Genomic DNA, 26750 nt, shown 5'->3' with positions numbered 1-26750 from the left:
CAATATATGAAGACAGTTCCATAGATTAAATGCAAATTTTAATCCAAGGCAGATACATTGTACACACGCCAAATATTTAAAGCTGCACACACACCCCTCCAATAATACTGTAAAGGGACCCCTGACCATTAGGTCCAGTCGTGGCTGACTCTGGGGTTGCGGCGCTCATCTCGCTTTATTGGCCAAGGGAGCCGGCGTACAGCTTCCGGGTCATGTGGCCAGCATGACTAAGCCGCTTCTGGCGAACCAGAGCAGCGCACGGAAACGCCGTTTATCTTCCCTCCAGAGCGGTACCTATTTATCTACTTGCACTTTGATGTGCTTTCTAATTGCTAGGTTGGCAGGAGCAGGGACCGAGGAACAGGAGCTCACCCCGTGGCGGGGATTCGAACCGTTGACCTTCTGATCGGCAAGTCCTAGGCTCTGTGGTTTAACCCACAGCGCCACCCGCGTCCCTTATTTTACCCCTTACAGAGCTACAAATCCCAACACGAACAACAGTTCCCGGTACACTTTGGTGGTGGTGGTGGAATGTGCTTTAAATGTGCGGTGTGTGAACAGCCGAAGAAAATATAGGTTGGCAGCCAACTATGGTTTGTTTTTTTGTTTTTTTATCAAAAGCAGACCCATAATGACAATGGCAAAATTAGACCCATTGACTTCAATGGGTCTGACTTTGTTGAGGGGTCATTCCTTTCTATGTGCTTACTCTTGAGCAAAGCTTAGCTGAGCACCACCCATAATTCTGCCTCTGGGAATATTGTTTCCACACATAGGCAAGCGTAATCAGTAAATGAATTTAATTGGGCTGTAGCTGTCACCTCATAGGTCCCTGCCCCAATGAACTTACAAATTACATTTCGACTATGCCAGGTGGAGTGAGAGAGAGTGATTATGGGCAGAGCTGGCATCCACCCCCTGCCATCCTTTGCCAGCTCAGCTGATTCCTGCCCTGGATCCACACCCAGGGAGAGAAAAAGTCGTTCCAGTGCTGTGAGTAATGCTGGATCTCTGGGCCTCGCTGCCTTGCCAACATCCCGCAATCCCCCTGAAGTTTTGTCCAGAATCAAAATACAGTGGTACCTCGGGTTAAGTACTTAAGTCTGTTCTTAACCTGAAACTGTTCTTAACCTAAAGCACCACTTTAGCTAATGGGGCCTCCCGCTGCCACCGCACGATTTCTGTTCTCATCCTGAAGCAAAGTTCTTAACCTGAAGCACTATTTCTGGGTTAGCGGAGTCTGTAACCTGCAGCGTCTGTAACCCAAGGTACCACTGTACTGATAGTCTGCTTTAGAATATGAGACAAGTCAAGGAATCACTGAGAGAGTGCCCCACACAAATACATTTTACAGTGGTACCTCGGGTTAAGAACTTAATTCATTCTGGAGGTCCATTCTTAACCTGAAACTGTTCTTAACCTGAAATATCACATTAGCTAATGGGGCCTCCTGCTGCCGCCGCCGGAGCATGATTTCTGTTCTCATCCTGAAGCAAAGTTCTTAACCTGAAGCACTATTTCTGGGTTAGCGGAGTCTGTAACCTGAAGCGTCTGTAAGCCGAGGTACCACTGAATAGTGAAATAGGTCTTAAATGCTCCTAGCTATGATACCTATTGCCACCCACCCAATCAGAGGGGTTGAGAAACACTGATTTGCCAAGCTACACATACCATCCTGGCAAGGTAATAGGGCGTCCCGGGTGAGGAAACCTAACCACCCTCACGATCATGTCACCACCGCTGTATGTAAGCACTAGGCTCTGCCCTCCTGTTAAATAAAACAGCCATCCACACATGAATTAAGCTTTGTCGAACGCCTGATGCCAGCCTGCAGGTGGTAGCTCAAAATCCACCCTGGCAGTTGGGGGGAAGTTTGTGTGTTCAGGCAGAATCACCTACGCTTCCTCCGTTTATCTCTTGTTTTCCCTTTCCGCCCACTGCTCTGTTGTCTTCCAGTTTCTAAATTGTATGCCCCTTGGGGCAGAGACTTGCTGTCTCCTTATTTGCAAAGCGCCACGCTGCAACAATGCACCCATTAAATGTAATCTTTGGGGGAAACATAATCAGATTTTGCCCTAGAGCAGGCCTTACGCAAGGGGCGCGGGTTGCGCTGTGGGTTAAACCACAGAGCCTAGGACTTGCCGATCAGAAGGTCGCCAGTTCGAATCCCGTGGTGGGGTGAGTTCCCGTTGCTCGGTCCCTGCTCCTTGCCCACCTAGCAGTTCGAAAGCACGTCAAAGTGCAAGTAGATAATTAGGTACCGCTCCAGTGGGAAGGTAAACGGCGTTTTGGTGCGCTGCTCTGGTTCGCCAGAAGCGGCTTAGTCCTGCTGGCCACATGACCCGGAAGCTGTACGCCGGCTCCCTCGGCCAGTAAAGCGAGATGAGCGCCGCAACCCCAGAGTCGGCCACGACTGGACCTAATGGTCAGGGGCCCCTTTACCTTTACCTAGGCCTTGCGCAACCTGACGCCTTCCAGATATTTTGGACAACAAAGCCTATGAGCGCTGGCCTTCACCAAGGCTGTTGTGGGGGGGGGGGGGGAATATCCCGTCTGATAACCCAGAGAACTTCTGCCAGTCAGTGTCAATGGTACTGAGCTACATGGACCAATAGTCTTAATCATCTTAAGGCTGTTTTCCCGGGTCATAGTGGAGCTATGGCAATTCTTCTACTAGCTTTCACTAGGCGTCCTTATCAGCTACACAAACACTCCAGTCCATTTCACAAGTGACTGTCTCTTTGGTCTCACTGGGATAGGGACAAGAGAGGACTCCTGCATGTTGAGGTCTAGCAACTTGAGCTTTTTTCAAACAGGCCCTTTGAATGCGTCCACAGGCTGGGGGGCGAAAGCAAACAGAATAAGGAATATAAAAAGGGCTTAAGTGGCACATAGATGCCTGCCATTCCCAACTGGGTGCCCTCAGGATGTTTTGCACTACATCTCCCATCAGGCTGAGCCAGCACAGCTTGATGGAATTTGTTCTCTGCAGTGGCTTTTTAAGAAACATTGATCACTAAAAAATGTGCATTTTTTGCTGAGTTTTTTTTTTGGGGGGGGGGAGAGAACCTGCAGTCGGGCTACATTTCCCATCACCCCTGACCATTGGCTGGGGCTGATGGGAGTTGGAAGGCCACAGCTTCCATATCCCTGGTCTAAATATATGATAAGCCAGATACCCGACTCCCACCCACCCCCTAAAAGAAACCTGTGCAGGAATACAGTGGTAGAATCATAGAATAGAATCATAGAGTTGGAAGAGACCACAAGGGCCATCGAGTCCAACCCCCTGCCAAGCAGGAAACACCATCAGAGCACTCCTGACATATGGTTGTCAAGCCTCTGCTTAAAGACCTCCAAAGAAGGAGACTCCACCACACTCCTTGGCAGCAAATTCCACTGTCAAACAGCTCTTACTGTCAGGAAGTTCTTCCGAATGTTGAGGTGGAATCTTCTTTCTTGTAGTTTGGATCCATTGCTCCGTGTCCGCTTCTCTGGAGCAGCAGAAAACAACCTTTCTCCCTCCTCTATGTGACATCCTTTTATATATTTGAACATGGCTATCATATCACCCCTTAACTTCCTCTTCTCCAGCCTAAACATGCCCAGCTCCCTTAGCCGTTCCTCATAAGGCATCGTTTCCAGGCCTTTGACCATTTTGGTTGCTCTCCTCTGGACACGTTCCAGTTTGTCAGTGTCCTTCTTGAACTGTGGTGCCCAGAACTGGTACGTTGGGTTAAGTACTTAATTCGTTCTGGAGGTCCGTTCTTAACCTGAAACTGTTCTTAACCTGAAGCATCACTTTAGCTAATGGGGCCTCCTGCTGCTGCTGCTGCACCGCCGGAGCACGATTTCTGTTCTCATCCTTAAGCAAAGTTCTTAACCTGAAGCACTATTTCTGGGTTAGCAGAGTCTGTAACCTGAAGCATATGTAACCCGAGGTACCACTGTAATTAGTTGCAATTATTCAAACCTGATTACAGCAGAAATCTCCGCGGCACAAAAACTTGGTTAGGGACGTGAGTGATTCCCACTCACTTTCAATTTTCCGGCTAATGTTAGTGCACTCTTAACTCCCACCCACTGATAATATTCTGGAAAGGAAAACAGTGGTGGAGGTTTTAATCTAGGGCCCAGACACGACAATTTCAGCCCTCCTTCACATCCCATATAGTTCTTGAGCAGATGTGATAAAGCCAGACATGTCTTTCTAATTAGTTTATTTTCATTTCCTACCTCCACCCTTCCTCCCCACTTGAAATAGCTGCAAACTGCCTTCTTCCCTCCTTAAATGGAAACAAACATGTCAATAAGAAGGCAGGTCCTAATTGCCCTGAATTAGTACACACCCAGCTGCAAAGCCATCTTTGACTCAGGAACACCATGGGAACTCCAACAAGGAGGCAACTACATTCCAAGAATATTAATTTATCCAATCGGGATTGGAAACTTGAGTGGTGAGATGTGATGGGTGTGCCTGAAATATTTCACTCTTTTTTTTTTTTAATTATTGCTTCAGGACAGGGACATCCCAGGTTCAGTCCTCAACATCTGCAGGCAGAGCCAGATGTGTATGAATTAAGTGGCCAAATTTAACGATTTACTCAGTTGCTTCAAGAGAGCAGCTGAACTGACCTGGCAATCTAACACAGTCTTCCTCCACCTTGGCTTCCAAGGTTTATCATCACTATCACCATCATCAATTAAATTTGTATTCCACCTTTCATATGTAGATCTCAGGATAGTTCACAGCATAAGATAAAGTATACAGACACAAAATACAAGATAAAAACAAGAACAATAAACCTCCTGGACTACATCTCTCACCGCCCATCGTAGTTGGCCAGCTTAGCCAATGGTCAGTGTTATAAGAATTTTAAGGTCTCAAATATAGAATAAATATTCATAAACGCACACTTATCTAAAGATATGAACCATGTGTCTGAAATAGTAAGGGAGAGCAATCCTGAAGCCATTTTGACTCTCCCAATGACCTCAAATATTCCTCTGCAGTAAGGGAGAAAGCCTTCCCATTGTCTTTTTGCTTGCAAATCCTGTCTTAAGGGCGAATTTGTGTCTGAATAGGGTGAGCCTGTGACCTGGACTCAGGAACTATTAACCATCACAAAAGAATGGCCAGACTGCCCAGGAAATGCAATCAGTGACCATTATCAGGTGTCCTGGCGGGCAGGATTTCTGCCTCCTTCTGTGTTGTATGTATGATATTTTGGGCAGTGGTCTTGGGCTACAGGGTGGCCAATTTCAAAAACCTATATAAGGGCTTGCACACCATTGTTCTGGGTTCTCCTCCCTCCTGCATGTGGTGAGTGGGGACTCTGTTTCAACAGTTCCTTTAAAAAAGATCAGGCTTACTAGCTGCTTTGCTTCTTAATATTCTCTGGTTGGCCTCTATTATTTCTCCTACCAATAGGGAACCCACTTACGGGCTCTGGAATACCCCATAAGCAAAAGGGAGCAGTTTTTCCTATAACAGGGATGACGTGAAATGTAGTCCAACACCATCTGGAGCCAGTGTGGTGTAGTGGTTAAGAGCGGTGGACTCGTAATCTGGTGAACTGGGTTCGATTCCCCGCTCCTCCACATGCAGCTGCTGGGTGACCTTGGGCCAGTCACACTTCTCTCAGCCCCACTCACCTCACAGAGTGTTTGTTGTGGGGGAGGAGGGGAAAGGAGAATGTTAGCCGCTTTGAGACTCCTTAGGGTAGTGATAAAGCGGGATATCAAATCCAAACTCTTCTTCTTCTTCTTCTTCATCTGGAGGTCCTAGGTTGCTGTTGTCATCTTGACCAACATGGTCATAGCAACCGCAGGAAATAATAATCCTATACAGTGGTACCTCAGGTTACGTACTTAGTTCGTTCCGGAGGTCCATACTTAACCTGAAACTGTTCTTAACCTGAAGCATCACTTTAGCTAATGGGGCCTCCTGCTGCCTCCAGAGCACAATTTCTGTTCTCATCCTGAAGCAAAGTTCTTAACCCGAGGTACTATTTCAGGGTTAGCGGAGTCTGTGACCTGAAGTGTATGTAACCTGAGGTACCACTGTACTCTGGTTGTCGTTGGCATCCGTCTGTCTCCAGAGACAATGGAGTCTGCCTTCGGGGGTGAAGTCAGATTGCCGTGCTAGCAGCAGTGAAGTGACCTGCCTGGGGTGCAAGTCTGGGCAGTGGGTCTGGGGGTGCTGGGCTGCCCGGACGACAAGACCCCCCTCTCAGCCTCGCTGATGTGGTCCAAGGAAAAGCAGAGAGAGATGTTGGGTGCCAGTTTGGCTGCAGGGCTTGGTGGAAAGAGGCGTACAAGGCACCATCCAACCGTCTTAGGGACCCCACGCTGAATTTGTGTAGGGTTTACTCCTTAGCCTTTTCTTCTCCCAAATATATCCTGCAAGGCAGTGGAGGTTTAGGATCTCCCTTCTCCAAGATGGGCTCCCTTCCCAGGTGGGTGAGCCCCATCTGCCCCTCACTTCCCTCCACAGCAGGGGCAGAAACAGCCTTCTTGGTCTTGACGGATGGACCCACTATTGCTCTTGCCCATTCATTCCGCAGGAGCCTGTCTTTGTATGCAGACAAACTCCCTAATTCACCGAGGGATTGAGTCCCTACTAGCTACCCTCACCTGGTTGAGCCAGCCAGTTTGAAGCCATTTCCTGGGATGTTGCTGCTGCCGAATGCTGACAGCTTCCAGGAGCCACAGGTGAGAGATGAGAGCAGGGTGGGGACAACCAAAGGTGGACAAATGACCCCAGAAGGAGCATTGAATTTATTTATTATAAATTCAATTAAGAACAACAACAAGGTGACCCAGCAGAGGCACAAACAACAACAACAACAACAACAAAATTTATTTATACCCCGCCCATCTGGCTGGGTTTCCCCAGCCACTCTGGGCGGCTTCCAACAAAAGATTAAAATTACATTGAAACATCAGACATTGAAAACTTTCCTAAACAGGGTTGCCTTCAGATGTCTTATAAACGTCAGATAGCTCTTAATTTCTTTGAGGGTGTTTCACAGGGCGGGCACCACTACCAAGAAGGCCATCGGTCTGGTTCGCTGTAACTTCACTTCTCGCAATGAGGGAACTCCCTTTTTGGAGCTGGACCTCAGTGTCCGGGCAGAATGATGGGGGTGGAGACGCTCCTTCAGGTCTACTGGACCGAGGCCGTTTAGGGCTTTCCAGGTCAGCACCAACACTTTGAATTGTGCTTGGAAACGTACTGGGATCCAATGTAGGTCTTTCAAGACCGGTGTTATGTGGTCTCAGCGGCCGCTCCCAGTCACCAGTCTAGCTGCCGCGTTCTGGGTTAGTTGTAGTTGTATAGAGTATACACCTCTATACACTGGTACAATATTGAAAAACAGTGTTGACCAAAATATGTCTTTACATTTAAACAACAACATCTTAAAATAGGTACGAAAAAGTTTAAAAAGTATAAAGTCAAATATATTTTGAAATACAAATGGTTAAGAGAACGAATACATCCAAAAGCATCCAGATAATTTAAAAAATCAAATCATCCAATTAAACCATTGTAATTTAGCATACAAGCCTCAATAACATTTATCATCAGCTTTTGGGCCCCCACTGCAAATCGTGTAACTGTCTGTCACGAATTTGTCAGAATCAGACAACAAGTATGTGACTTCTGTTTGATCATCACCATCAAGCATCTTAACTATGTCAGAAAAAAAAGCTTTGCCCTTGGTTCAGAATACAAGAAGCGGTGTATAAATGATGATAAAGATCTTCAGCTGCTTGGGCACTAAACATCACTCCTGTTCTACTGGAATTTTTTCTGCAACGTGCCTCTAAATATTCTGACGGCGTCATCTGAAGCCGCAAAGCCAGAAATGCTTTCTAAACGAACTAACCGGTAATGAGTGAGGGCCTGTTTTTAAGAACCTGCAGAAGTATATCAAAAGCAAACATTTGCTCTTCACAATTTGCTACCCAAGTAGTCTCCCTGTGCAGCTCTAGCTTCCATATTAAGAAGTTTAAAACAATACATAAACAAAACCATTAAAATAGCAGACTGTACTGGCACAATTCCAGTCTCCGCTTTAATACTAGCTGCCGGTGGGCAAACCAAGTAATATTTTCAGGATTTTTGTTTTGAATAATTTCCAGTTGACTGGAGGGTCAGATTCCCCAAACTACATTGACCTGGAATGACTTTCCTTCAGACAGTTTTGTACCAGCCAAAGAGGCTTATTATTTTTAGTGATTGTTGCGCTCCTTCATTCAGATCAGCCTTCTCCATCTGGTGCCCTCCAGATGGTTTCAACTACAAATCCCATAAGCCATTGTGGCCAACAGTTAGGGATGATGGGAATTGTAGTCCATCAACATCTATAGGGCACTGAGTTGGAAACGGTTGGTTTACATCAGGCGTCCCCAAGCTCGGCCCTCCAGCTGTTTTGGGACTACAACTCCCATCATCCCTAGCTAACAGGACCAGTAGTCATGGATGATGGGAGTTGTAGTCCAAAACAGCTGGAAGGCTGAGTTTGGGGGTGCCTGGTTTACATCATTATTTATTGTTGTTGCTGTATATCATGACACATCTTAATAAACTACTGGTAGAGGGCTCAATGCATTTAGCCATTATCTACCTTTATCTCTCATGATTCCTGACTTAAAACTCATACTCTGGGATTTACTAAAGGAGTAAATCTGCTGGTTCTGGGTCTCTATGAGTCTTTACTCCCCCAGGTTACAGATCTGCTTGGGGCGATAGTTTAGGAGCCAAGAGAGACCACAGACAACGTGTTTCTGCTCTGCGAAGCATATCCCTGAATGGAGAGAAACATGCTAATTTCAGGAGATGAGAAGCTGTGTTGTAGTGGAGGGGGAATGTGGGCCCAGAAAGTAATATGGGCTGGCATGCCAGGCTAATTGACGGACCCCCTTGCCTTGGCAACTGAATGCAGAGATAATGACGTTTCCAAGTTCATTTGTGGCAGATTAGCATAGGCTCAGAGAGTGAGGAAAAAAGAAGCAGAGGCTAGGTACTACTTTTTCTTTTCTTTAATGCGGTTCCTACTTCACACCAGCTGCTCAGATGGTGACGCTTCTTTGCAAGACCCTTTGCATTTCTCATTAAAAGCTAAAGGTTGCATTTCGTCAGACTGAAGCTCTTCTGTCAAAGCTCAAATGTGTTTTACGAGTTGAGTAAGTAAACACCACCGACTCCCAGGAGATTGCAGTCGTGCTGATCCTAATAACCGCTGGGTATTGTGAGGACTTACTGCTGTTTCGGGGAGTGTGTGTGAATGATAACCGATAAATACAGCTGCCTTAATTTTTCAGAGCATCCTTGGGGTATGTGCGAGAGGCTATATATTTGAGGTTTCTCTCCCTCTCTCCACTTCTAGGATGAATCTAAAAACATTCCTGTTTGCTCACAGGGCATTTCCTAACTGAAAGACATTGTTCCTGGCAACCTGCAATTATTAACGGCGAGAGCAAACAATTGGCTTTGTTCTTAAGTTTTAATCACCAACACGCTTCCTGCCCTGGGCTCCTTGAGGAGGAAGGGCGGGATATAAGTTGAATATATATACATAAATAAAAATAATAATGCAGAGCGGCCGCCAAGACCATATAACACTGGTCTTGAAAGACCTACATTGACTCTCAGTACGTTTCAGAGTACAATTCAAAGTGTTGGTGCTGACCTTTAAAGCCCTAAAAGGCTTTGGCTCAGTATATCTGAAGGAGCGTCTCCACCCCCATCGTCCAGCCTGGATGCTGAGGTCCAGTGCCGAGGGCCTTCTGGCGGTTCCCTCCCTGCGAGAAGTGAGGTTACAGGGAACAGGGCAGAGGGCCCGCCCTGTGGAACGCCCTCCCATCAGATGTCAAGGAGATAAACAACTACAGGTATCTGACTTTTAGAAGACACCTGAAGGCAGCCCTCTTTAGGGAAGCTTTTAATGTTTGATGTTTTATTGTGTTTTTAATTTTTTTTGGGAGCCACCCAGAGTGGCTGGGGAAGCCCAGCCAGATGGGTGGGGTATAAATAATAAATTATTATTAATAGTATTAAATTATAATAAGCTGCCACGCGAGTCCCTACACTTCAGAATTTGCTGCAACGCCACTGAGATCAAAGTACTCACAAAGGCAGAAGAGCAGTGTTTGGTTAAGACGCTGGCAACCCTTGCCGGCAGAGGGAGGCCAGTTCCAGATTCTGAAACAGAGAAAAGGTTTGTAATAATAATAATAATAATAATAATAATAATAATAATAATAATAATTTATTATTTATACCCCGCCCATCCGGCTGAGTTTCCCCAGCCACTCTGGGCAGCTTCCAATCAAGTGTTAAAAACAAAACAGCATTGAATATTAAAAACTTCCCTAAACAGGGCTGCCTTCAGATGTCTTTTAAAGAGAAGATAACTGCTTATTTCCTTCACATCTGAAGGGAGGGCGTTCCACAGGGCGGGCGCCACTACCGAGAAGGCCCTCTGTCTGGTTCAAGGTGGAGCAAGGTGCTTCTGTAGCTACCGGAGCTGTAACTTCGCCAAAGGTTATTGTGCGGCATGTGAGGGCTTGCACGAAGCAGCTGGATGTATTTGGAAATTTTCTATAAAGAGACGTCTCCCTGGAGCAATGGGAGGTGTTTGGTTTTTGAAAAAAACAACACGTACAGGCAGATACCAGAAGGAGTAAGAGCAATCATAGCTGTGGCGTAAGGGAATTGGAAGAGCTTGGCTGCAGGAACAGGGTCAAAGGGAGCCCATATATTCCAGGAACCTGTTCTCACAGTGGCCCCCAGATGCCCCCAAGCAGGACCTGGGGGCCACAGCAACTCTCCCTGCTTGTGATTTAGAGGCCTATTGCCTCTGAAAGTGGAGCAGGCAGAACGAAGCCATCATGGCTGTTGCAGAAAAATTAAAGGTTGGCTTTTGCTGCCCAGTTGCCTAAGGGACTGAGTCCCCAAAGTCCATGATTGGCCAGAGAAGAATGGATGGAGGCAAAATCCAGTGAAAGCAAGGCAGATCTTTATTTTTCTGTTGCAACAGAGTCCCTCCACCCCCTTGGAAGGAGGTGAGAGACCCAGAACAAAGATGTGTTGAAAGTAGACTTTTGGCACTGTCCATGTTGTTGTTTAGTCGTTTAGTCGTGTCCGACTCTTCGTGACCCCATGGACCAGAGCACGCCAGGCACTTCTGTCTTCCACTGCCTCCCGCAGTTTGTCAAACTCATGCTGGTAGCTTCGTGAACACTATCCAACCATCTCATCCTCTGTTGTCCCCTTCTCCTTGTGCCCTCCATCTTTCCCAACATCAGGGTCTTTTCCAGGGAGTCTTCTCTTCTCAAGAGGTGGCCAAAGTACTGGAGCCTCAGCTTCAGGATCTGTCCTTCCAGTGAGCACTCAGGGCTGATTTCCTTCAGAATGGAGAGGTTTGATCTTCTTGCAGCCCATGGGACTCTCAAGAGTCTCCTCCAGCACCAGAATTCAAAAGCATCAATTCTTCGGCGATCAGCCTTCGTTATGGTCCAGCTCTCACTTCCATACATCACTACTGGGAAAACCATAGCTTTAACTCTACGGACCTTTGTTGGCCAGGTGATGTCTCTGCTTTTTAAGATGCTGTCTAGGTTTGTCATTGCTTTCCTCCCAAGAAGCAGGCGTCTTTTAATTTCATGACTGATGTCACCATCTGCAGTGATCATGGAGACCAAGAAAGTAAAATCTCTCACTGCCTCCATTTCTTCCCTTTCCATTTGCCAAGAGGTGATGGGCCCAGTGGCCATGATCTTCGTTTTTTTGATGTTGAGTTTCAGAACATATTTTGCACTCTCTTATATCCCTTGAAATTGCCCGCCCTGTAGCCCAAGACCACCATCCCTCAAAGCATCATACATACATCACAGAAGGAGGCAGAAATCCTGCCTGCCAGGACACCTGATAATGGTCACTGATTGCATTACCTGGGCAGTCTGGCAATTCTTTTGTGATGGTTAATAGTTCCTGAGTCCAGGTCACAGGCTCACCCTATTCAGACACAAATTTGCCCTTAATACAGGATTTGCAAGCAAAAAGACCATGGGAAGGCTTTCTCCCTTACTGCAGAGGAATATTTGAGGTCATTGAGAGAGTCAAAATGGCTTCAGGATTGCTCTCCCTTACTATTTCAGACACATGGTTCATATATTTAGATATGTGTGTGTTAATAGTAGTAGTAATAATAATAATAATAATAATAATAATAATAATAATAATAATATATTATTTATACCCCGCCCATCTGGCTGAGTTTCCCCAGCCACTCTGGGCGGCTTCCAATTGAATGTTAAAAACAATACAGCATTAAATATTAAAAATATTAATGAATATTTATTATATATTTGAGACCTTAATTTTTTTATAACATGATTCAACAGGTTGATCTCACCTAATATGAAGAAACAAGCCTCCTTCTTAACTTTCCTGACCATCTCCAAGCACCCCACCTCTGCACACCCACAGAATATTGCATATACACAGAAGCACCTCTCTCTTAGGCAAGCAACAGAAGCTTAATCTGCCACGTCTGGCTATTGAGAGGGTGGCTTTTTTTGTTTCTTAAGAGGCAGCTGGTGGGCGGAACTGGGGGTGATATGTGTCAGAGGGTTTAGTCTCCCAGCCCCACCGTCCCATCTTCAGAACCCCATTTTTGTCCCTCTCCGTAAGTCCTCTTTATGGGGAGGGCATGGCTGTCTGGTCTTTTAGTAGGTCTGCTCCAGCTTAAGAGGTGGAACGCTGCAACATTTTGTTGTTGTTCCCATTTGTTATTGTCCTCATCTCGCGAAGTGATGCCACACGCAATGCAGCATACCATGCTCATTACACGGGCGTTGAGTTATCCTGTTCATACCTGATGCAAGAAGGTGAGAAGAATGTAAGGAAGACTGTCTGGATCAGGCCAGTGGCCTATCTAGCCCTGAATCCTGGTCTCACGGTGGCCAATCAGATGCCATCAGTTGTTATTAATTGTACTTAATTATTAACAGCTATAATAACACCATTGTAAATATCAGTTATAAGAACTCTGTTGGCATCGACAATAAGATTAATAACAACAGATATCCAAATACTTGGGAAGCCCATGATTCATAAGTACACCTGGATCTGCAAACATACAATTGCGTGAGTCAAAAGAAATGATTTTTAGTGGGAAAAGTTACAAAGCACGTGCTTAAATCAACCCTATCTCTGAAAACAAATGGACTTTAAAAAAACCAAACAAACCCTTTTTAAAAGTGTTTTCCCCAGCTTGAGCTGAAAGGCACTCTGCCCATGCTCAGAAACGCTGGTGGCTGTCATATATGCATATGTCATATGTGCATATGCATCAAAAAATATTAAGGGGCTCAGAAATGCTTTTAAATAAGTATATGAAAGTATTCTCGCACCAACGGAAAAGGAAGGCAAGCACTCTGCAATTTCGTATAGCGACCATTCGCTTTTTTCTTGATAGTGTTTGGCTTGTAAAAAGCTTAAATAAAACGTTTATTTATTTTTTTAAATAAAAAGTACGCAGACATTTCCCTCACCGCTCCAAGAATCTCGCGGAGTCTCAAGCACCCATTGAGAAAAAGGAAAACTCCGAGGAATCCCCGCCCCCAGGAGGGAGGGGGTCGGAGTGGGCGTGGCGACATCTCGCCCCGCCCCCTCCTTCCCCATTGGCTGCTCCCATTCCCCCTCCCTCCGCGCGGTCCTCCAGCATCCCAGAATGCCGCCGTTCCCGGAAGTGGCGCGCTTTCCCTCAAGCGAGAGAGAGAGAAGAAGAAGAGAGGAGGCGGGTGGCTAGTCGAGCGTCGCGGGGCAGGCCGGGATGGAGGAGGACGAGCTGGACTTGGCCGACGAGCTGGAGGCCGCCCTGCAGCTGGCGCCGGAGGTGCAGCTGGCCATCGAGCAGGTGAGGGAGACCCGGGCGGGAGAAGGTGAGGGAAAGGGGGCGGGGCTGTGCATGCTAATGTGGGAGTTCGGGGTAGGCGGGGCTCCCGTAGTCCCTCAGCGATTGGACGGAGTGTAAGGAGGCGGGGCTATGTATGCTAATATGGGGCTTTGTGGTGGGAGGAGGCGCCTGTATCTCCCAAGCGATTGGGTGAAGTGTGAGTAAGGGGCGGGGCTCTGTATGCTAATATGGGGGTTCTGTGGGGGGAGGGGCTGTAGGGAGTGGGGGGGGCTGCTTTAAATTGAGGGGGGTCTATTTGGGTGTCTTTGAGGAGAGGGACGTTGTGGGGGTGCTGCTTATTTTGGGGGGGGTCGTGATGTTTTTTTCTTCTGTATTGAATTTTTCTATACTTATCTTCGTTGTAAATGATCATTTACATCTGTATTTTAAACCAGATTTACCATGAAAAAAAATATTTTGGGGAGGGGGTCAAGTGCTGGTTGAATGACAGGCTGCTGGATAGGAGACCCCACTATCCATAGGGCAGCAGTTTCTTATTTATTTGCTGCATTTATATCCCACCCTTTTTATATATTGAGCTCAATCCAGCCTATGGCTGACAAATCAGTAGACCTACAACTGGCCTGGGTTCTTCAAGATGTGGATCCTTATATTACCCTACAGGTTGCTAAATTCCTAACAGCCGTCCTCTCGTACAAGAGACGGAATGGAATGTTAGCTGATTATTGATAGTTATTAGAATTTTCTATAATGACATCAGATATTGATTTTAGTGTAGTGCCTAATTTTTTTTTAATCTTAATCTTAATCTTTTCTTATGAATGGCTAATATCTGTCCTTGTGAGTTGAGAACTGTGTTATACTACTTGTGGCTTGTACAAGTCCGCTGTTTTATTTGATTTGATTTGTTTTGATTTGTTTTGTTGTGTTGTGTTTCATGATGGGCGTAAAGCCGAATAAACATTTTGATTGATTGATATACAGTGGTGCCTCGCAAGATGAAATTAATTCGTTCCGCAAGTTTTTTCTTCTTGCGAGTTTTTCGTCTTGCGAAGCACGGTTTCCCATAGGAATGCATTGAAAATCAATTAATGCGTTCCTAGGGAAACCGCTTGCCAGGCTGGCGGTGCGGAGAAGGGCTTTTCTCCCCACCGCAAGCCTTCAGGACAGGTACGGGAACAGAGGGGAAGGCGCGCAGCGCTTTCCCTCTGTTCCCGGGGCTTGCGTGGGAGGAGGGTTTTTCCTCCCCACCGCCAACATTCAGAACAGCGTTCTGAATGTTGGCGGTGGGAAGGAAAACCCTCCTCCCACCCCAAGTCTTCAGGAAAGCCATCCGAAGCCAGGCGGTGGGAGAAGGCGTTCCCGTCCCGCCGCCCGGCTTCGGAGCTTCGTTCGGATGCCGGGCGGCGGGAGGAGGCGTTCCCTATGGGCTTTCGTCTTGCGAAGCAAGCCCATAGGGAAATTCGTTTTGCGAAGCGCCTCCAAAACGGAAAACCCTTTCGTCTAGCGGGTTTTCCGTCTTGCGAGGCGTTCGTCTTGCGGGGCACCACTGTATTGAGCTCAAGGTGATGTACATTAGTATTGCTGTTTAGTCGTGTCCGCCTCTTCGTGGCCCCTGGACCAGAGCTCTCAAGAGTCTCCTCCAGCACTATAATTCAAAAGCATCAATTCTTTGGCGATCAGCCTTCTTTATGGTCCAGCTCTCACTTCCATGCATCACTACTGGGAAAACCATAGTACTATACTATACGGACCTTTGTCAGCAAGGTGATGTCTCTGCTTTTTAAGATTCTGTCTAGGTTTGTCATTGTGTACATTAGTATTGTGATTATTTATTAAATTGTGGCTCAGGGAGCAACTGGGTTGTGTGTACAGTGGTACCTCTGGATACGAACGGGATCCGTTCTGGAGCCCCGTTCGCATCCAGAAGCAAACATAACTAGCGACGGCACGTCTGCGCACGCTCATGTCGCTTTTCACCGCTTCTGCGCATGCGCGTGCCGTCATGTTGAGCGTCTGCATACGCACAAGCGGCGAAACCCGGAAGTAATGCACTCCGTTACTTCCGGGTTTCCGCGGAGCACAACTCAAACATGCTCAACCAGAAGCGCATTCAACCCGAGTTATGACTGTACAGTGGTACCTCGGGTTACAGACGCTTTGTATGTGTGTTTCGAACAGGGGAGGGGAGAGAGTTTGCCATGGGCGTGACACGCATGCAGCCAAAGAATTCAGTTTGCAGATGCGCCCCCAAAGGTTGACTCCCCCCACCCAAAGGTTGACGCAATGGTTGCAGAGTGAAGATTTTAAATGCTAAGGGAGGTCAGTGCGACCTGGCTGCATTAACTTGGTCAGATAAAAAGCAGGGAGCGGAATGCGTTTAAGGACCATTCCCCATTTAAACAGACAGAACCTGCTTGGGGTCTTAGTTTGGCGGTAACAGTAGCATATAAATAAGGGGAAACAAGGAAGATGCACCAAACAACCCATACCATTCAAAACAAATGCCTAGTGATTCAAGATTAGGAGGGACAGGAGGGCACTGGGATTGGAAGCAGATAGTGGGAACGTGTTTGCATGATGCAGGAGTCAGTAAGGTGAGGCTGAGCTGGATTGGAGAAGATTTTGCTGGTGAAGCAGAGTTTGGGAAGGATGGAGGGAGAGGTAGGGGAGCCTGAAGCAGCCTCTGTGCAGGCCAGGGTGGGATCCTGACCCCTGTCTTCCAGCCTTTCTCCATAACCAAGGAAGGAAGGAATGTGATCCATACCCCACAAACCACTGCACAGCCTCTCTTGTTTTTACCATGGTGCTGGACATTGGTTGTTTTTGGCACAGCGTGTGTGTCGCTGTGTTCCTTTTCGTCTTTTCTTTGAATTGCTATGGTTTGAGGTTTTAATGTAAGTCACATTTATTTATTTCATTTATAATCCCACCTTTTCCTCCAAGGAGCTCAAGGTTCTCTCTCTCATTTAATGCCCACAAAAACCCTCTGAGGTAGGTTAGGCTGAGAGGCAATATGACTTGCCCAGGGCCACCCAGTGAGTTTTATGGCCAAGCGGGAATTTGAACCCCAGTGTCTCCCAGGTCATAGTCCAACACTCCACGCCATACAGGCTCTTTCGTAAGATAAACAACTAACACATACAGTTAATAATAGTCACTTCCGTTCCTTTTCTTGACCCCTAGGTTTTTCCGAGTCAAGATCCGTTGGACCGAGCTGACTTCAACGCCGTGGAGTACATCAACACGCTTTTCCCGACCGAGCAAGTGAGTGCATGGCGACACAATTGTGAAAAACAGTTTCTTCTTTTACCCTGTTTTCTGCTGGTAGATTCATAAGAGATTCACAAAACAATAGTAAAACGTTGGAGAGTTTCCCTTGCCTCCTAACAGGGGTGATCAAGTTCTGGGGTCCGTCGATGGTTTATCCATTGCCTTCTAAATATCTTTTATCGAGGGAATTTCTGCAAAAGACAAATAAAAGCTGCTGAAAACACAAAAGCAGCAAATACAGTTAAGGCAAGATTAAAAGACTGCAGCTGCCATCAAATCCAGCCAGCTTAGCCTGTGGCAAGGGATGATGGGAGTTGTAGTCCGACAGTATCTGGGAAGCTAGGGTTGACGAATGATGATGGTCCGAGGGAGAGAGCCTACTTTTGGTCTCTATGGCTTGTCTCATTTCGCTGTGTCTTGTTTGTCCACTAGAGGCCACCGTTCTTCTTCTGTTAAGCAAGATCAGAACATAGGAGGCTGCCTTATAGTGAGTCTGGGCGGCTTCCCCCATATATAAAAACATAATAAAACATGAAACATTAAAAAACTTCCCTATACAAGGCTGCCTTATTCTAAAAGTTGTATAGTTGCTTATCTTCTTGACAGAGGATGTTTAACTCCGTACCCTCCAACATTTCTCTGATGAAAATAGGGATGTCCTAAGGTGGCGCTGTGGGTTAAACCACAGAGCCTAGGGCTTGCCGATCAGAAGGTCGCCAGTTCGAATCCCCGCGATGGGATGAGCTCTTGTTGCTTGGTCCCTGCTCCTGCCAACCTAGCAGTTCGAAAGCACACCAGTGCAAATAGATAAATAGGTACCGCTCCGGCGGGAAGGTAAACGGCATTTCCGTGCGCTGCTCTGGTTCGCCAGAAGCGGCTTCATCATGCTGGCCACATGACCCGGAAGCTGTACGCCGGCTCCCTCGGCCAATAAAGTGAGATGAGCGCCGCAACCCCAGAGTTGGCCACGACTAGACCTAATGGTCAGGGGTCCCTATACCTTTAAGGAAAAGTAGGACATTCCGGGATCAAATCAGAGCCCGGCTTCTGTAAATCCAGGACTGTCCCTGGAAAATAGGGACACTTGGAGGGTTTGCCAACAGGCAACATACTCTTCTCAGCATGGAGGGCCAAATCCCCATTCTGTTGACATTGCATATGCAGCTAAATAACTGACCCCCCCTTCCTCTCCTTTTTCTTTGACAGTCTTTGGCAAACATTGATGATGTGGTGAACAAGATCAAGCTGAAAATAAGGTAAGCAGGGCTATTATCAATGGGGCTGCTGTGAGGCAGTAAAAACTGCTGTTCCTTTAGACTAAGGAAGGGGCTGACTGTCTTTGTCCCAACTTAACCCCCGCCAGCCTGCTGGAGGCTCCATGCCAGCAGTGGCAATAGCACCCTAGGTGCATGCAGACACATTGGAAATGGCTGAAAAACACGGATAAGATAAAAGGCACACAGCCTCTTGCCTGGGGAAAAGGGAGTGGCTGCTTCCTTCTGACTTGTGGAGTGATTGCTGTGATGACAGAGGAGATAGCTCCTCTGGAACAGGGCGAATTTGCTTCAGTTTAGGAGCGTAGCTATTTTTTTTATTTAAACCACTTATTTATTTGAGTAAGCTGTGTGTGGAAATCCGACATGGAAAACTGCGAAATGGTATAAAAACTTGTGACTGTGAATTGTGGCCAACTACTGAAACGCGGGAATTGCAGCGAATGTGGAACTGTCGTCTTGCATTGCGGTAACCCTTCCTGGAACCTTGTAGCAAAGAGTGTGCAAGAAGTCGAATAAATATTATTAATAAGGAATACCGAGGTTCCAGTATATCAGTAATTTAAAAACAGGAATCCAGTAATAACCAGGCTCGTTCCTGTTGGTCAGGGAAAGCCTGGGCAAATAGTTATTTCGGGGGGGGGGGTGTTCAAGAAACTTTACCCAGAGTAGACCTGTTGAAATCAACACAACTAACTTAAAAATGTTCGTTAATTTCAATGGATCTGTAACTGCCCTGTGTCTTTTCAAGAACATAGGAAGACTGCCTTAGACTGAGTTAGACCAAGGTTACCAGATTTTTTTCAAAGAAACTGGGGACACTTTTTTTTTTGAAAAGAGAAAAAAATGTTTAAAAGTTTTTAAAAAAATAAAAAAAGAAGTAATATATTTTCTTCTGCAGGCAGTTGGCCAGGTGGCTGGGTGCTCTTGCTCCCGGCTCGATTTGGGTTGTGGGGGAGTCAGCGGTTCCCCCAATTGACATGCTGGGCGTCCCCGGTTCCCCCTTGGCAGTGGCAGCAGCAGCCCGAAGCCAGCTTGGTAGCGCAGTTGGCTCTGGCTGGCTTCAGGAGCTGCTCGCTGCTGTGGCGCCCACCATTTTGCCTCGCCGGAAGTCCCCATATGATGTATCTTGTGCCGTTGAACCAATCACACAACATTCATTCCCTACTAATAAATCTACAACACTTAAAATATAAATCTGGGGACGGATTTTGTCCGGGGACAGATTTGTGAATCCGGGGACTGTCTCCGGGAAACGGGGACGTCTGGTAACCATAAGTTAGACCTTTGTTTGGTCCACGCTGCTGTGCAGCAGTGGCTCTCCAGGGTTTCCAGGCAGGGAATATCTCTCCCAGCCCACCTAGATATACTGGGGATTGGCCTGGGGACCTTCTGCCTGCTGAGCAGAAGCTCTACCTCTTTTGCTGTCAGTCTGGCTGCCTGCTTGTTTGCTGCCTGCATGTCTGCCTGGGCCTAGCAGTCTGCCCCTTCCCTGCTCCCTGCCTCCGGGAAGTTCTCACGCAGGGCGCGATTACAGACAGACACCCGGAGGCAAATGCAATCTCCTCCTTTCTGAGATCGCTGTTGGGAAAAAGAACAAAACTTAAGCAAGGTTTGCATCTTAGAGCTGATGTGTTGTAGTGGCTGGAGTGTCGGACTAGGACATTCCTGGGAGGAGTAGTTGTTGTTTAGTCATTTAGTCGTGTCCGACTCTTGGTGACCCCCTGGACCAGAGCACGGCAGGCACTCCTGTCTTCCACTGCCTCCCGCAGTTTGGTCTTGTCTTTGTCCATGGGCTTTTCTTGGCAGGGATACTGGAGTGGCTTGCCGGTTCCTGCTCCAGGTGGATCACGTTTGTTCAAATCTCCCCACTATCACCTGTCCATCTTGGGTGGCCCTGCATGGCATAGCTCATAGCTTCTCTGAGTTATTCATGTTGAATGGTCACTTTAAATGTAAAGGTTCATCATTGTTCCACCCGATGTGTATGTCTTTAAGGGGCCAGAGCAAGGGCAGAGCAAGATAACGAGACCCAGCTTTACAGCTGTGAAACATAGCAGGTGCTATTGAGTTGTATTGATTAAGCTGTGTCAGCAATTGGGTGTAGTATATAAGGAGCAGCACCTAGCTCTCCCATTACCCTGAGGGATGGGTTGGTGGTTGGGTCTGGTTTGTTGTTGATGTATTTAGTGTATAAGGGGTTTTTGTTTTTGTAATTAAAACCTTGTTTAAGTACTTTTTGAGTCCCTTTTTAATGCATGGTCTCCCCAGCAAGCTCTCTGCAGCGCTACCATACTGCAAATAGCCAACAATTCAAGCCCCTTTGCCACGGCAAGGCAGTGATCCATAAAGGGGATTCCTGGGAGACCAGGGTTCAAATCTCCACTCAGTCTTAAAGCTCACTGGGTCACCTTGGGCCAGTCGTCATTTCTTGGCCTAACCTACCCCGCAGGGTTGCTTTTTGGATGTGATAAGGCGGCGGAAAACTGTGTGTGCTGCCTTGAGGTAGGATAGAAGTGCAATAAATCAAATTACAGTGGTGCCTCGCAAGACGAAAAGAATCCGTTCCGCGATTCTCTTCGTCTAGCGGTTTTTTCGTCTTGCGAAGCAACCCTATTAGCGGATTAGCGCTATTAGCGGCTTAGCGGCTATTAAAGGCTTAGCGGCTTAGCTGCTAAAAGGCTTATTAGCGGCTTAGCGGCTTAGAAAAAGGGGGGGGGAGCAGGAAAAAAATCGCAAGGCTAGCAAGACGTTTTGTCTTGCGAAGCAAGCCCACAGGGAAATTCGTCTTGCGAAGCAACTCAAAAACGGAAAACCCTTTCGTCTAGCGGGTTTTCCGTCTTGCAAGGCATTCGTCTTACGGGGCACCACTGTATACAGGAGTGGGGTTTCTTTTAACTCTCCGTGGGACTGGTATACAGTGCTGGAATATTTGTTTTTAGAATATTGAAACAGCACGGTTTCCGCTTCCCTAAAATGGTCTCTTGAACAAACTGTAAAAAAAGACAAGAAAAGAAATCTGATGCTGAACATCAACCTTCGGGCTGTCTCCCTTCTTTCTTTCTTCCCCTTTGCAGGCGTTTGGATGATAACATCCGGACCGTGGTGAGAGGTCAGACAAACGTCGGGCAGGATGGCCGCGAGGTACGAGTATATTAAATTTCTCGCAGCTGAATCTATCCAGGGAGACCGTCTGCCAGAGAGGTGCAAGGAGCAGCATTAAGACAGTGGAACGGTCTCCCTCGGGAGGTGGTAGAATTTCCTTCCTTGGAGGTTTTTAAACAGAGGTTGGGTTGCCTTCTGTCATGTTGATCTAGTTGAGATTCCTGCATTGCAGGGGTTGGACTAGATGACCCCCGGGTTCCCTTCCAACTCTACCATTCTGTGATTCTCTAGGTTCCCCCAGACCTGTACTGAGGACTAGAAACCTGCAAGGGTTGTTGGCCCCATGTTTCAAAATAATAATAATAATAATAATAATAATAATAATAATAATAATAATTTATTTACACCCCGCCAGAGCCAGGCTCAGGGCAGCTAACACCAGTAAAAGTACAATAAAAAACGTAATAGGGGAAAGAAAAAAACCAACAATTTAAAATACAGGTTAAATTGCAATTTAAAATGCAGCCTCATTTTAAAAGTAGCCCATGGATCAAAACCGTAAGGGGAGGGAAAACATAAGGGTCAGACTGAGTCTAAACCAAAGGCCAGGCGGAACAGCTCCGTCTTGCAGGCCCTGCAGAAAGATGTCAAGTCCTGCAGGGCCCTAGTCTCTTGTGACAGAGCGTTCCACCAAGTCGGGGCCAGTACTGAAAAGGCCCTGGCCCTAGCTGAGACCAATCTAACCACCTTGCGACCCGGGACCTCCAAGGTGTGGTCATTTGTGGACCTTAAGGTCCTCTGCAGGGCATACCAAGAGAGGCGGTCCCGTAGGTACGTGGGTCCTAGGCTGCGTAGGGATTTAAAGGTCAAAACCAGCATCTTAAACCTGACTCTGTACTCTACTGGGAGCCAGTGCAGTTGGGGTTCAAGGTGGTTTCCAGCTCTTGGCAAGCTGATCTGGGCTGTGTACCCACCTTAACTCTGTGAAGGTTTCCTTATTATAAAAAAATAGCATGTTGGGGTTTGTGTGTGTGTCCCCCCCAAAAATGAGCAAGTATACCTGAATATGTGGTACCTTTAAGAATTGGGTCTGGATTTAAGAAAGAGTGGGACATACAGGATCATCTATTTCTAGCTGTAAAAAAAATCCCCTTGTGGGTTCAATCCCCACGTTGGGCCAAAGATTCCCTAACCCTAACCCTAACCCTAACCCAATTCCATGATTATATGATTCTTGCCCTTGTCACTTTTGAGGAGATGGCTGCTAGTTCTTTCCTTGTTAATATTTGGCTGCACTGGAAATGTTTATTGCATCTGACTCTGATTTATATATTTTGGCCAGCTGGTACCACTTGGTGTGTCTTAGTTTATTTCAGAACGGACTTAAAATGCTCTATTGTGCGTTTTCCGTAGCATTTTCGCTTCTAACTGTGGAGGCAGGGCATAATAACAATAACAATAACAACAACAACAACAACAACAATAATAATAATAATAATAATAATAATAATAATAATAATAATAATAAAATTTATTATTTATACCCCACCCATCTGGCTGGGCGGCTTCCAACAAAACACTAAAATACAATAACCTATTAAACATTAAAAGCTTCCCTAAAAAGGGCTGCCTTCAGATGCCTTCTAAAAGTTCGGTAGTTATTTTTCTCTTTGACATCTGGTGGGAGGGCGTTCCATCTGGTGCCCATTCCTGCCTCATGTGGAGGAGAGTTCCGCAGATTATGCGCTGCGTGATTAAGTCCTTTTCTTTTCTCCATCCTGAATCTTCCAAAAGGGCCGTGCAGGTTGAAATAGTAAAATCAAGCGTGAGCGATGCTCGTGGCCGCACAGCCTCACTTCTTTGCGATTTTTTCCTGCCACAAAAGCTCCGTTGAACTGGCGGCTGTTTTTGGAACTACAAAGCCGGCAGGAATCTCAGGAATTTCCCGGCTCCAGCAGTTAATAGGTCAGAGCGTAGGGAAAGCAGAGCAGGTCGTATTACACAGGAAAAGCCTCTTGAATGGCATTTTGGTCCGCAGTGGGTTCCCCCCTCCCTTCTTTTTCCTCCCCCCCCCCCCCCCAAAGAAGCCAGACGAAAAAGGAAAACCCTGGCGAAATAATTTCTTCTCCTGAGCTGCTTTTTCCCCAGGGAGGTGGAAGGAGAGAAGAGATTGTCTGTCTGTGATAATAGCCTAATTAATAATGGCTTGTAGAGCTGAAAGCTCCCCCCTCCCCAAATCATGTTCTGGCCTGCTTTCCTCCCCCTCCCACCCTTTCGAAATGAAGGGAACCTTTGTTCAACACTAAAAATGTATGGCGCTTCAGATTTTTTTTTTAAAAAAAGGAAAAGAGGCTTATGTGTCCTCGACCACACTACCCCTCAGTCCACCCTCTTTTTCAGAATAATAGAATTGGAGAGTTGTTAGGGACCCTGCGGGTCATCTAGTCCAACCCCCTGCTATGCAGGAATCTTGCACCCAAATCGGGGCTCGAACCCACAACCCGGAGATTTAAGAGTCTCGTGCTTCACTGACTGAGCCATCCCAGCAGTTGATGCACTGTGATGCTGCTACAGGCCGCACCGATGGCCACCCAATCGGATGGTTCAGTTCCAGGGACTGGGCACATTCGCAGCCATACTTGCCTCTGCGAACCACACAAGGAGGATTCAAGAGAGGGTCTTTCCATCACTTTTTGAGAAAAATGGACCCCCCAATGACAAATCTCAGGATCTTTTCTTTCCACGCAGAGCAGATGTTGTGATTGCTGAGCTACAATCCCCCTTCCAAAATTTGGGATGTGCAATTGGTTTTTGTGTACAAACTGACAGGTAAATAGATATAGATAAATATAAACCGTATTTTCCACTCTATAAGATGCACCAGACCATAAGACGCACCTAGTTTTTGGAGGAGGAAAACAAGAAAGAAAAAATATTCTGAATCCCAGAAGCCAGAACAGAAAGAGGGATCGCTGTGCAGCAAAAGCAGCAATCCCTCTTGCTGTTTTGGCTTCTGGGATAGCTGTGCAGCCTGCATTCGCTCCATAAGATGCACACACATTTCCCCTTACTTTTTAGGAGGGAAAAAGTGAGTCTTATAGAGCAAAAAATACGGTAGATTTAGATATAGATATGCGTGAGAGATATTAGCTTCTCAGGGATGAATTGCAAAGTTGTGCAGAAAAGCTATGTCACGTTGTGCCTAAATGCAGGTAATTTTGGAATATTCTGTCCCTGCAACAATTTTATGAGATGGTGTTTTAGAACCCTTCCTCTTTTAATGTATTGTTCCTTGCTTATTGGAAGTAGTTCTCATCCTACTTTTCAGCCTAAAAAAGGCTCCCAGAGCAGCTTGCAGATGTCAACAATGAGACGAGACCAGCTTTTTTTTTTTTAATGGCATGAAAGGAAAAGGCATTGGGAGGGAGGAGGAAAAATGTAAAAGCAGGTGCTAGACCTCTGTTACAGAATTTTCATGACAACCAACTGGAGAACAGGAGGAAGTTGCTCCCAGTCTCCCAGCTGAGCCAATTTAGCAACCCTGCTTCCCATTTTTTCCTGGTGAAGCGGCTGCGTGATGGTTGAGGACGGGGCTGGATTTGCCGTGAAGCCAGAGGCATAACCCTGCTTCCCTTCTCTCCTTTGCCGCAGCTGCTCACTTTACAATTAAAACAAAAAGACAGCGAACAGCAACCTTTAACATAGAAACCTTTGCATTAACTTTGGGCAGAAGGTGGGGTTGGGCTTGCAGGAGCTGCAGCTTGTGTCTGGAATACTTGTGGATTTTTTATTTTTATTTTTAAAATTGCAAGGCTTCAGGAGCTGCCCTGCACACCCACCTGTAACATTTCTCAAGTTTTGAGCCTGTTTCCTTTTTAAAAATACGCTGCCCTAGATTTCATTTTTCTCTTAACTTTGTTGGAAAGGCTTAAAATAGCCTCGCTTCTTCTGGCTTTCTGGTGGGTGTGCTTCGCGTTTGAAATGGGGCTTTTGTTTTGTCTTGCCCAAAATCTGCAGATGGATTTATTTTTTCCCCTTTTTTAAAAAAGCTGCATCACTTAATGAGTCCTTTATGGGGAGGAAACAGCGGGAGCGCATTCCTGGGCAGGGCGTAACACACTCCCCACCCCCCCGCCCCCCCAGCAGTTCCAGACGGCGGATATTTCTGACTCCTGGGCAGGGGCCGGGAAAGCAGATCCCACTAGTGCTACTGCGGTCGTCTCTCCTTCCAGCGTGAGGCGGCATTGCAGATGTTTCCCCCCCTCCTTTCTCTCTCTCTCTCTCTCTCTCTCTCTCTCTCTCTCTCTCTCTCTCCCCCTTTAGGATTTTTCTTCAGTTCTGCCCAGGAACACATGTTGACACAGTTCTGGTCGCCTCGCTTAAAAAGGGATACAGTGGTACCTCAGGTTAAGAACTTAATTCGTTCCAGAGGTCCGTTCTTAACCTGAAACTGTTCTTAACCTGAAGCACCACTTTAGCTAATGGGGCCTCCCTCTGCTGCCGCACGATTTCTGTTCTCATCCTGAAGCAAAGTTCTTAACCCGAGGTACTATTTCTGGGTTAGTAGAGTCTGTAACCTGAAGCGTATGTAACCCGAGGTACCACCGTATTGTAGAGCATGGGTAGGCAAATTAAGGCCCAGGGGCCGAATCCGGCCCAATCGCCTTCTAAATCTGGTCTGCTGACGGTCCGGGAATCAGCATGTTTTTACATGAGTAGAATGTGTCCTTTGATTTAAAATGCATCTCTGGGTTATTTGCGGGGCATAGGAATTCGTTCATTTCCCCCCCCAAAAAATATAGTCCGGCCCCCCACAAGGTCTGAGGGACAGTGGACCGGCCCCCTGCTGAAAAGGTATTCTGACCCCTGGTTTAGAGTCAGAAAAAAAGGTTCAGAAAAGGGAGACTGGAATGGACATGGGGGTGTGAGGAAAGGTTGCAGTTTTCAGTTTGGGGCTTTTCAGTTTGCAGAACAGGTGAGTAAGAGGCGACCTGAGAACTGTAGATTGTAGAACTGGAAGACACATCAAGTACATCCCCCTCCAACGCAGGAATATTTTGCCCAATGTGGGGCTTGAACCTCCGGCCTGAGATTAAGGAATCTTATGGTCTGCTGACTGAGAACCAGAGAGGTTTGTGAACCTCTGTGTGGGGGATGGAGAAAGTGG

General features: G+C 46.7%; 1 protein-coding gene and 1 long non-coding RNA gene across 3 annotated transcripts in view; one reads left to right on the top strand and one right to left on the bottom strand.

The window, feature by feature from the left end:
* The window catches only part of VPS53 (VPS53 subunit of GARP complex), a 61995-nt gene that overhangs the window by 3403 nt on the left and 31842 nt on the right, over positions 1-26750 (top strand). The window contains exons 2-5 of one of the 2 annotated variants that reach the window (XM_077919696.1): positions 6567-6714; positions 17118-17198; positions 18411-18460; positions 21556-21622. In XM_077919696.1, the coding sequence (XP_077775822.1) occupies positions 6673-6714; positions 17118-17198; positions 18411-18460; positions 21556-21622 (240 nt within the window). In that variant the 5' untranslated portion in view covers positions 6567-6672. Of the gene's footprint in view, positions 1-6566; positions 6715-13681; positions 13932-17117; positions 17199-18410; positions 18461-21555; positions 21623-26750 lie in introns of those variants that run through there. The other variant, XM_028707821.2, reaches the window with a different exon arrangement.
* On the bottom strand, positions 6748-13616 carry LOC114585303 (uncharacterized). The gene is made up of 3 exons (XR_003703853.2): positions 13567-13616; positions 10140-10210; positions 6748-7360 (listed from the first exon to the last, which is right to left on the bottom strand). It is a non-coding gene; the product is annotated as an uncharacterized LOC114585303 (long non-coding RNA).

Source organism: Podarcis muralis, chromosome 15 (assembly GCF_964188315.1).
Source record: "Podarcis muralis chromosome 15, rPodMur119.hap1.1, whole genome shotgun sequence".
NCBI lineage: Eukaryota > Metazoa > Chordata > Lepidosauria > Squamata > Lacertidae > Podarcis > Podarcis muralis.
This window is presented reverse-complemented; position numbering and strand designations above follow the sequence as displayed.